Genomic DNA, 10,943 nt, shown 5'->3' on the forward strand with positions numbered 1-10,943 from the left:
CGGGAGCCGTGAGGGTAATCCCTGGAGCGGGGCGGGCCTCGGCAGCGGGGCGGGCCCCGGGAGCCGTGAGGGTAATCCCTGGAGCAGGGCGGGCCTCGGCAGCGGGACCACCGCAGCGCCGAGGCCGGGCGGGCGCAGGGAGGCAGGTCAGGCTCTTCCCGCTCCGCACACTTACTATTTAGTACTAAATATATTTTTTTTTCTTTTTGATGCCCGTTTTCCATTTGGAGAGAAATTTTTAAAAAGTCACAAGCCATCCTGTGAGGCGAGTGTAACTAACAGAGACTGAATTCCTAGAACTCGTGCTTTCCCATCACCTACCCTCACTTCCTCCCTTACCCCACGTCCTCCAATACTAACATAAAATCAGAGCATCTGCCAGTACCTCACCTCTCAGCCGTAAACCCCTTAACGTCCAACACCCACCAAATTAGACAAATAGCTAATCCTAAAAACAAAATTTATCTCATTATGCAAATACATGGTAAGGGCTAAGTAGTAGTTCACTTAGTTATTTTGGGTTTGTTTTTTTTTTTTATACTAGTAATGATGTATAATAAAGGAACTGCCACTTAATTCAATTAGGTTTTATTCTGGATGTTAGCGCTTACATTGTCAGAAAACGGAACAAAAGGGTGACAATAAAAAATAAATTAGCAACTATGTAGCAGTAAGAAAAGTCATGACTTTTTTTTCTTGTTCTTTACTTTCCTCTTGGAGAATAGGGCATGTTTCATAGCTAATCTTTTACAGATCCCTGTTTTTACTCTCTTTCGAGTTTTCGGCACTTTCTTTTTGTCAGGTCTGTAAAGCAAAAAAAAAGGAACACAGAGATTAGAATAAAATTAAGAACACACTTCTCTGTACAAGTAAGTTTGCTGCTATTTTAAATATGTATATGAATTTGTGACAGTATGTGAAGTACTGTCACAAAAAGTACAAGGAACACTCAATCTCAAAATGTTATGATCTTTCAACTTCACCAACCTGTCCACTTTATTGCCATTATACATTCATTTTATATATTTATTCAGCATTTAAATTTACACAGATATTGAAAACAAGAAACTCACCACCAAGCACAAAAAAGCACACACAGAGTTTCATGCTGAATATATAATGCATGAATATGTAATAGACTCAGAAGAAAGTACATGAACACCATTAGGAAGCATCCTGCAATTAGTACTGGACCTAAATACAACTAGCAAGTGGATTGTTTTCCATCTCTGACAAAAGATGTCATAATGCAAAACGCTGAATAATTATAACAAAACACAAAAATTTTATTAGAAAAAGAAATCTAAGTTATCTTCTGCAATGAATCGGCAAAACAACTAACTGATGGCCTGGAAGTACTAAAACCATTCTGGTACAACTGACAAAACAGCATCTTCCTTGACAGAAAAAAACAGATGGGATTTCATGAAATTCTTTTAGCATCCTTTTTCATTAACCTGGTTTAATATCAGTAGGACATGAAGCAATACACCTCTACCCATCTGCTATCCAGCAGGCACCTGGTGAGTCTCTGGATATTGTTCCAAGATGGTAATTGTCTGAGTCTCACTTTGTAACATAGGTATAGCTTTTGGAAGGGAAAATTTGCCTTCCACTGTGACAGCCATTCAAGTCCTGAATCACAGAAAAAACCCACTACTCTGGAGAGGAATTTGTAAAAATGCAATCACTTATCCCGAACTGGAAAGACTGAGCCATCTGCTGGATCATCTCTTAGCAAATCCCCTTTCCTCTTTTCAGTTAGTTCCACCTGAAGACAATCACACACCATTTACTTGGCTCTCTGATACATACAGGTATGTGCACAGTGTTGGTATGTAACAAAAGGATAGTCATGGAAGAATAAGACTACTCAATGTGATCCTCATTAATGATGGAGATTGAGATCATACTACAAAAACCACTCAAAATACCACAAGGGAAAAAGCAAAATATGCTACAACAAAGCAAAAGAGACAGGAAGCAATAAAACCATTATAGTGACTCTTTTCTCTGCCCTTTCATGAGGAATTCAAAGGGGATAAAAGTGTTCCATTACTTCAATCTTCAGTCATCCTGACAGAGCTCTATGCACCAGTCACCAAGTTTGTGATCCATATAAATCAGTTTTGAAAGAAAACCCACAGATAGAGAATTGGGAGCCCCAGTAAACAACCTGCCTCTTATACCCACCCTTCAGTATATACTACCTAGCAATGCGGCAAGTGGGCAATAGTGAAAGCTGACATCAGCACATAAAGCCAAAAATCATCTCCTTCTGAACTGATTCTATGACATATGATCTCATCTCATCCGAATGCTGTATTTTACTGTGTTAATGCAATATCACACTTACTGACAAGCCGCTCTGGTGCGGGAGAGACTGGGACAGGCACTGCGCTTGTGACCTGTCTTGCCACAAACAAAACAGCCAACATCAGTCTTCTCACAGCTGTGCTTTTGAAGAGTGCAGCAGTTGCAATTGTTACAGTGAAACCAAGCTACAAAATATATAACATGATTTATCAACTTGGAAAAGTTTAAAACAAACATTCTGAAGCTAAGCTTTAATACAGGCCACATTACCAGGTTTTTAATTCTGGATTAGCTTTACTGAGATGGATGTAAGCACTTTCTGGTCCCTTATCACATTACTACACATACCGTGCAATTAATTATGTGTTAATTATTTTGCCATTAGAACTTTTATCCTGTGTGTCATCTTCAAAAGGAAATAGTGCAGATGTTACAATGTACGTAAAGATTTTTATTTTTGTAACAGTAACAAAAATAACTGCTTCAGCTATTTATACAGAGGTATAAACACAACTAAATTTGTGCATGAAAATTTTATTATGATCTCTCAAAAATTTTAGTAATTGCCTATTTGTTTGTGAAAGTCAAAGTTTACAAAATTAGAAAACACTTATATGACAAATGGAAATATTTCTGTTTTGCCATGATAAATATAAATGGGATATATATGGTGTGCCTTGACAAGAATTTATTACATTTCCACTCTGTGCAAGTACACCTAAATTAGCGAATAGCAACTTGTGTGAAATTGAAACTTTTCATTTATGCTATGTCTTCTGAATTACCCCATTTTACTTATTTCATAGAATATCTTCTCTTCTGGTTTGGAATCTCAGTTTCTTTGGACTAAGTACACTTTTATTTTGAAAATATTTTTCCGTACTTACAGGGTTTTACACATTTTTTGCAAAGAACACAATGTTTCCATCGTCTGCCATCCTACAAAAGGCAAATAAACAGTTTATTGAACCTCCCCCGCTGAATCTACTTTAAAACAGAACTATTCATGTATGGTCCCCACTGCTTACAGGAACAACTCATCTGTAGGAAGGACTGTAACTCAGAAACAACAGCCTTGAGAATCTGTGAAAACCACAGATGAAATTTTGAAATTAGCAAGTCCTACAACTTCAGAGCATAAGAAAAAATGCATGTGTCAACAGATCACAGCTGGCTAAGTTCTGGTCTAAGTGGCAAGCAGCAAACTTGTCCTGTCCTCTTTCCAACACAAAGGAATTAGGGAAAGAGAAATTAATTCCCAATGGGTTATGGAAGATGTACTGTGAAGGTAATAAAAGTCTATGAAAGTGAACTGCTGTGGGTTTCCCATGGAACTCTGTATCAGAACAAGTTTTTACCAAGCAAGTATTCCAGAGGTTGTTATCTGGCTACGGCTAAAACTTCCATTCAGAAAGAAGTGAAAATACTTACTTTTGATGTACATGAATTGCATATCTCACAGTGCTGGTTACCAGAACTAACGTATCGCTGACATACAGTGCAAAATCTGGGAAAAAAAGATGTACTGTTCCACTGCTCACAAAACAATTAATTTTATACAACCTTAACAACCAATATAAGGACTGCAAAATCACTTTGTTGAATTAAGAATTATATCTTTGCTGCATAAATGACGATCACTTAGGCCATTTACACTCAGTACATCCACATAGTAAAATGCAGGTGAAATTATCCACAGTATGAGTAATAAATGAAACTAAATTCCTCTGTCCTTGATGCTTCTCTTACAAGTTCACTTTTTTACTATTGTATTAATAGCTGATTATCAGACATAGCTGTAAATCTCTTTTGTAGATGTAGACAATATTTCCTACAGACAAAATAAGGAATCTCATCATTCCACACTGGAAAACTTAAATGTCTTTTTAGACATTTCAGTTCTCCTACACATTGTTTATATAAAATGTAACTTTAGAATGAGACAGAAAAATGTGGTCTTAAGCCTGGCATCCAAGTTAGGCAAGACACTACTGACCAGCACCATCCCAAACTCTCTTTTGTCTCCTTGGGAGACTTTATGCCCTAATTAAAAACAAAGACACTATTTTAAGTCACCTGATAATTAATACATCTTACCTATATCCCTCTTCTTCAGGAAGCACAATCATACTTGGGGTAAGGTTTGTGAAAATACGGACAGGAGACTGTCTACGACCTGTCTTGCCATGTTTATACAGTGCATGATTATCATAGTCTACCTAGAAAAATAAAACCATAAAAAAGAGTCTTAAACTGAATGCTAAGCACAGGCAAAGCTATTCATATATTTATTATCTTTATAAGTGCCTTATGAAATGTTCATATTCATATAAAAGACGCTAACCCCAAATTAGATCACAAATTCTACATCAAGTTTTTTGTCTCATTTACTTATAAATTTGTGCAAACATAGTATCAGGCTAGACTGACAATACTTCAATAGTCGTATTTATTCATTTTTGCTCATTTGCGTGGGATAACATTGCCGCTGTTCACAAGGGCATCCTGCTAAAAGAAAAGGATATATAGAGTTTTGTTTGTCAACATAAGAAATGACATCTAAACCCATCTCAGAATAATTATGAAGTTGCAAATCCAATTAGCCTGCTTCTTCCAGCACTGCCTTCAGAGACTCGTCACAAAAACTCTCAGCTCTGAACACTGCAGGAATGCAGTCTAGTCTAGCATGAGTTTCCACTTTTCTTCAACAAATTTTCATTCTACAAGACACAAATATATTGCTCAGAACATCAATGTCAAAATTCATGTAGAGTCATTACATGAAAAAATAAACCTTTAGCATCATGAACCCATGACTGAACTCTCAAAACACACTGAAGTATGTTCGCTTAAACTATGTGGAGAATGGATACGATATTGAAGAAGCTCATACCAGTTCATTGCTTTATCAATGACAAGTTCACTTATTAAGTAACTCCAAACATTTCCATCACTGTAATTGTACTCTGATCCCAGCAGTTTTGGAGATGAAAGACCTTAATTTTTTAATATAGATGTATTTTTTTTTCCAGGGCTGGGCACTACCCACTGACATTTCGACATCTGTGGAAAATTAAATACTCTTCATCAAGTTACCTCTCACCTCTGCAACAAACACCTGTCAGAATTAGTGCAAATTTTGTTATGCTGAAAGCCTGGCAGAAGAAACGAGGTCATGCATAAATGACAGACAAGTTAAAGATACATAAGAGGAACATGATCAAGTTAACACAAATCCGACTAATAGAAATACAGAATCCAGGCTTCACATGAGCAAGGCCCAGCTACAGAGAAGTGCTACCACTGCACCTGCTTTCACTCATATTCCTCTTCACATTGCACACAACTGGTATTTAGCAGATTCACTGGGTTCAGCCATACCTGGTAATCCATCATACTGAAGCTTGGGAAAAAGTCAAGAATACGAGACTCAAAGAAGTATGGAAATATCCAGAACATGGGCATCTCTTCGTTGTCATGACCTAGTAATGAAAAGACACTGGTTTGCACAGGACAAAAACATAATACATGCAGCATGAGAAATTTACAGTGAACATTCCAAATATATAAACACAGATAGGTATGTCACATGGGGCAGATGAACTAGTTCTCTTAGGCGACAAAGTTTTGGCATATTTCACATGTGGAGCCATGCATTTTTTTTCTACATTACATTATTATTTTGTACGTTACGCGTACATTTCACATGTAAGCCCCATGTAACTAAACTCCTGACATCCGCTTAAGTTGCTAAGGAACAGTACCAGTTTGATAGCTTATTTTTCTCTACCTTTATAGTCTATTTTAATTGCAAAGTAGATTTGAAAAAAATGGGAAAAGTTTTTAAGGCAGGCTTTGAGAATCGGGTATTACTGAATTAAAAATATCAGGAGAGTAAATTAGATATATGGTAATTCATCTTAAGAAATGAGAACATGAGTATGCTCACATTCACCTGAATAGTAAGAATCAGAGACTTATAAATAGGTACTTTTTCCTTAAAATGATGCTACAGCAGAAGCCACCATCTGGCTATAATATATACCTTCTTTTTCTGTCTCCTTCCACATTGCCATCAGTTTTTTAAAACTAGAAGCCAGTGCTTCCACTAAACCTCCAAATGGGGGATCAGTTACCATAATGACTCTTTCACCATTCTCCTCATGTAAGAATTTCCTGCACGTTTCATGTGCAGCCTGTAAGAAACAGAGGTTAATTTCCAGAAATGATGACTCAAAAACTGTAAACATATTGTCTCTGGCAATAAACTGATCACTGTGGAAGTTTCAACTTTGAAGACAGAACTTTTCTCCCCTCTTGTGGAGGTGAATTTCCTCTTGAATAGCATTAAAAAAAAACCTCACAAAAAACACACCTAGATTTGAAGGACTGAAAACAAGTGTCCTGTTCAGCTAACACATAAAAATATTACTGAAAATCAAAGAATGAGACTGCCTCCTTTTCAGTAGTTCTCTTCCACTCACTTCAAAGCTGACTATTACAGTTATGCTAACTAATGTTCCTCCCACACCTTAATTGCTGCTTTTATTAAAATGTTCTTAATTCATGTTTTCCCATTATGTTTTCTACCAGTCTAGTCATGAGTTTCTTACAAAATTCTGCATCAACAACATGCACTTTTTTACCAACGCATTCAATAAATAAATGGCCTTACCTCTCCGCCAAAAAAATGATGATTGAACATGTTGTAGTGGCAGAATTCGTCCTCTGTATAAAATTGTGAATACCTGTAAAATAAGTTTTGATAGCAGTAGAAAAATATTAATAACTCTGTCTATCCTAAGAGGTACTCAGAGCAAAAACAGGCCTCAAGAAAAACATAATCTTTGGGTTCTGATTACTGACAACACATACCAATACTGAGAAAATATTAAGTATACTTACTTTTCTCATCAACTGGATGTCATTTGTGTATGTGTACAGGAACAGAGATGCAGAGACAAGAAAGGGAAAACAACCACCAATTTATCTCTTAAAGCACTTAGAATACACATATTTGTATACATTCTTCAGATACATAAACATTTGTTAAAACTTACCTGAAATCAATATCTAGCAGAAGGCTTCTAACACTGAATTCTTCCTCTTGTGATGCTTTTGAATGGATCATTTCATGAAGCCTGAAGAAAAATTGGAACAAAGAAATTTAACACATAATCACCAACTTCAGAAACGATCTTGCAAGACAAGGATGTCTGGTACTTTACTAACGTAAACCAAACAGATAGAGAAAACAGAGTAGTCTAAACTAGGGTGATTCCATCTGGCCTGTACTCAAAGTCAGAAAAATAGGTTAGTCTTAAAAGATGAGAAGTCAGTCGAGCCAACCGGACCACCTCACACAAAAAAAACTTAAGGTAAGAAACTCAATGTCACTTCCATAAGTACCAAAGGGATCTTTGTGTGTATGTGTGTTATCTGCAGTGCTACCACAGTCTTCTCTTATAAGAGATATCTTTTAAGTTCAAAGCTAGACTCCACTAGATGTTTGGATAATCCCAACTAATTAAAGCATAGTGAACATTTTCTTATGGAAGAATCATTGACTATGTAATCACTAGTAAGCTGTACTGTTCTGAGAGAGAAATATTATTTGAAAGTGTAAGAATTCTCATTGATGTACCTGGGTGTTCCGACACAGAGCACTCGTCTGAATCCTAAATCTATAAGGAGATTCAGTAGGAAGTGGCAACTTCTGTCTGCAAATAAATACTGTGCATTTGTTTTTTTATTCTCCAGTGGATATAGAAGTTGACTTGGGCTTTTCAGCTGGGCAGTGGAGATATCACACAGGAACTGGTGATCCGAGTGTTCTTCCCATTCTGCTGGCAATAGCAATTGCTGGCATTCCTGGCAAAACCTCCTCTTTGATAATGGTAACAGAACAAAATTCTTGTACCTACAAAGGGCGATAGGGAACGAAGTTTGAAAAAAGCCTGTATCAAAAATAGGAAGGGAGCTATGGAGGAGTTTTTTTGTAGTTTAGGAGTTCAGACATTTAAACAGACAATGCAGTTTACATCGCTCCTGTAAAACTCCATGAGAATGAATTATTATTTATTAAAAAAATATTCAAAGGACACTCTGAAATGCATAAAATATTGTCTCCAAATTTACTGGGAATCTCCAAAAAATAACTGGATTACAGAGTGAAGACTCCATCACCTATCAGCAAAGTTTGATAAGTTTATACACAAAATTCAGGCATTACTTGTTACTAAGTTACCTTTGCCTCTTTTCACAATGTTAAGTGTGATACTTTTTCAGATTTAAGTCAGAAATAAATTTTTTTAACAGAAATTGCTACTGACCTCACCACAGCAAAAAACCCCTCAACCACTCCAGTTCCTGTTTTGAAAATACTGTGCTCTAGTTAAATGTTTCATGCTATTTCCTTTCCATTGCCATACAACAGCTCTTATTTGTCCAAACACCTCTTTTCATTTCTCCTCATTTCTTTAAAGAATCCTGAAATGTTATCTCTACATTCGGAGTACCTAAACTTGTATTTCTACATCTTTACTGAAGAAAATTTACATTAGCAATACCTGTCCACGTTCTGTCTGTGTGTTAAAGAAGGCTGATGATTTCTGTTATATTCTTCACGTGCTGCAAGCCTGGTTTCTGACACCTGCAAAATTTGCATATATGAAAAGTTACAAAACAGCTACTACTGTGTGTTGTACATCAAATCTCAACATGAAAAAAGGGTGCATCAAAGGTCTCATGCTTAGCTACTTTGCTGCAAAGAAAAATAATTACATTTGCTGTTTCAGAAGATCAAGTACGTCTGCAGCACAGGGGCATGCTACAAAACAACACAAGCCTCTCATTGTGAATTTAAACTGTGTATTTCATTCTCCTACTACATGTAATACTCAGAGATAAACTCAACAGGTGATAATGAGGAAGACAGAGACATCCTTTCTATTAATGTGTGCCAGCAGTTGTGTTCTCTCTGAAGAATTATGATCTGATCCTGAAAACCTGATGAAAGTACAAATATTGCCCAAGTCTTTTGTGTGAAATCATTTTAAAAGCATGACAGTTCCTTGTTACTATCTGTACCTGAGTCTTTAACACTTCAGTCTCTCACACTTTCCTGAGTCTTCTACTTGGTTCCCACAAAACATACTCATGGTTTCACAACAGTTTCAAAGACATTTGGTCAAATCTTATGGAACTGTTTTGCTTAAAAGAGGAGACAGTAAAATTCAGCACAAGAAAAGACATCATAATACAAGTGATATTCAAAATGAATGACAAAGAGAAATTGCTGCAGATATTCTGATACTACTAAGCATCATGCTGTGCCCCACCATCTCAGCATTTTGCATATCCCACTGTTGTTTGTATCTAACAGATTTTCACTATCTTTATTGGGGGAAACAAAGGAATCTTGGGATCAGAAGTACCCAATTTTGTTCAACATTGCATAGCATTGACAAATTTCCTATCTGTTCTGGCAATAGAATAACAAATGCTAGGTTTGCTCAAAATGTACACAGGCTTTCTTGAAAGCTATACTTGAAACACATTCTCCTGACAGAAACAAGTGCTCAGCTAAATATCAACTGTTATACAAATCATAGAAAATAGAACTTGCCAGAGATTTTCACAATAAAATATACTTTTAAAATTGCTAAATACATGAAAAAATCGCCAGTGTTTCATAAAACCATAGAATGATTTGGGTTGGAAGGGACTTAAAGAACATGTAGTTCCAAGCCTCCTGCCATGGCTAGGGGCACCTCCCACTAGACCAAGTAGCTCAAAACCCCATGCAGCTTGGCCTTGAATACTTCCAGAGATGGGCAACCACAGCTTCTCTGGGCAACTTTTCCAGTGCCTCACCACCCTCACAGTAAAGAATTTCTTCCTAATATCTCATCTAAATCTATCCTCTTGATGCTTAAAGCCATCACTCCTTGTCCTTCCACTACTTGCCCTTGCAAAAAGTCCCTCTCCAGATTTCTTGGAGGCCCCCGTTCAGGTATTGGGAGACTGCTATAAGGACATCCTGGAGCCTTCTCTTTTCCACGCTGACTAACCCAAACTCTCTCAGTCCTTCCTCATAGGAGAGGTGATCCAGACCTCTGACCACCTTCGTGGCCCTGAGTCTTTAGCACAGCCTCAAGCAGTGCTCTCTTACCTTCTCATCTTCCCACTGAAAAAAGTTACAATCCTTTCTATCCCTACAAGCCGAACACGCGTAGAATCTTCTTCCTTCCTCCTTTCCTTGGCTGGTCTTCACAAACAGAAGTGCAGGACCTAGGGACAAATGTGAGGGTACGATAACACAGGCAACACCTGCGGATCTTTCACTGCTCCGCTGCAAGAGCCGAGCTTCCAGAACAAGGCCTTCGCAAAGGCTGCTGCAGAACAGCCCAGGCGCGGAGCCGGGCACAGGGACGCTCGGGAGGTACCCTCCGGGCCCGGCTCACCGTGAGGGCAGCTGGGCGCGCCGGGCGCCGGCCCGAGCAGGGTGAGCGCTGCGGGCCGCGGCCGCCCCGGACCCGCCGCCGCCATGACACCGCCTCCATCCCGACGGGCACCGCGCCGGCGGGCGGACGGCGCCCCCCAGCGGAACGGCGGCCAGGGGCAGC

General features: G+C 38.2%; 1 protein-coding gene across 1 annotated transcript; it reads right to left on the reverse strand.

Moving 5' to 3' along the window:
* Nucleotides 1-572: 572 nt before the first annotated feature.
* On the reverse strand, nt 573-10,915 carry ZCCHC4 (zinc finger CCHC-type containing 4). The gene is made up of 13 exons (XM_058837996.1): nt 10,782-10,915; nt 10,490-10,608; nt 8,886-8,968; nt 7,961-8,236; nt 7,377-7,457; nt 6,992-7,064; nt 6,362-6,512; nt 5,698-5,798; nt 4,414-4,535; nt 3,748-3,823; nt 3,204-3,255; nt 2,357-2,501; nt 573-804 (listed from the first exon to the last, which is right to left on the reverse strand). Exons 1-13 carry the CDS (start codon nt 10,864-10,866, stop codon nt 681-683), a joined length of 1,488 nt encoding a protein of 495 aa, XP_058693979.1. The 5' UTR covers nt 10,867-10,915; the 3' UTR covers nt 573-680.
* Between the last annotated feature and the right edge of the window lie 28 nt (nt 10,916-10,943).

The sequence above is a fragment of the Poecile atricapillus genome, chromosome 4 (genome assembly GCF_030490865.1).
Source record: "Poecile atricapillus isolate bPoeAtr1 chromosome 4, bPoeAtr1.hap1, whole genome shotgun sequence".
Classification (NCBI taxonomy): Eukaryota; Metazoa; Chordata; class Aves; order Passeriformes; family Paridae; genus Poecile; species Poecile atricapillus.

Excerpts from the sequence above, each read along its gene's own strand:
- ZCCHC4 (XM_058837996.1), bottom strand. The coding sequence starts at position 10,866 with ATGGCGGCGGCGGGTCCGGGGCGGCCGCGGCCCGCAGCGCTCACCCTG. Across the intron at positions 8,969-10,489 it reads TTCAGTGGGAAGATGAGAAG|GTGTCAGAAACCAGGCTTGC; the intron begins GTAAGAGAGCAC and ends CAAATTTTGCAG. Across the intron at positions 805-2,356 it reads CGCACCAGAGCGGCTTGTCA|ACCTGACAAAAAGAAAGTGC; the intron begins GTAAGTGTGATA and ends TTTGCTTTACAG.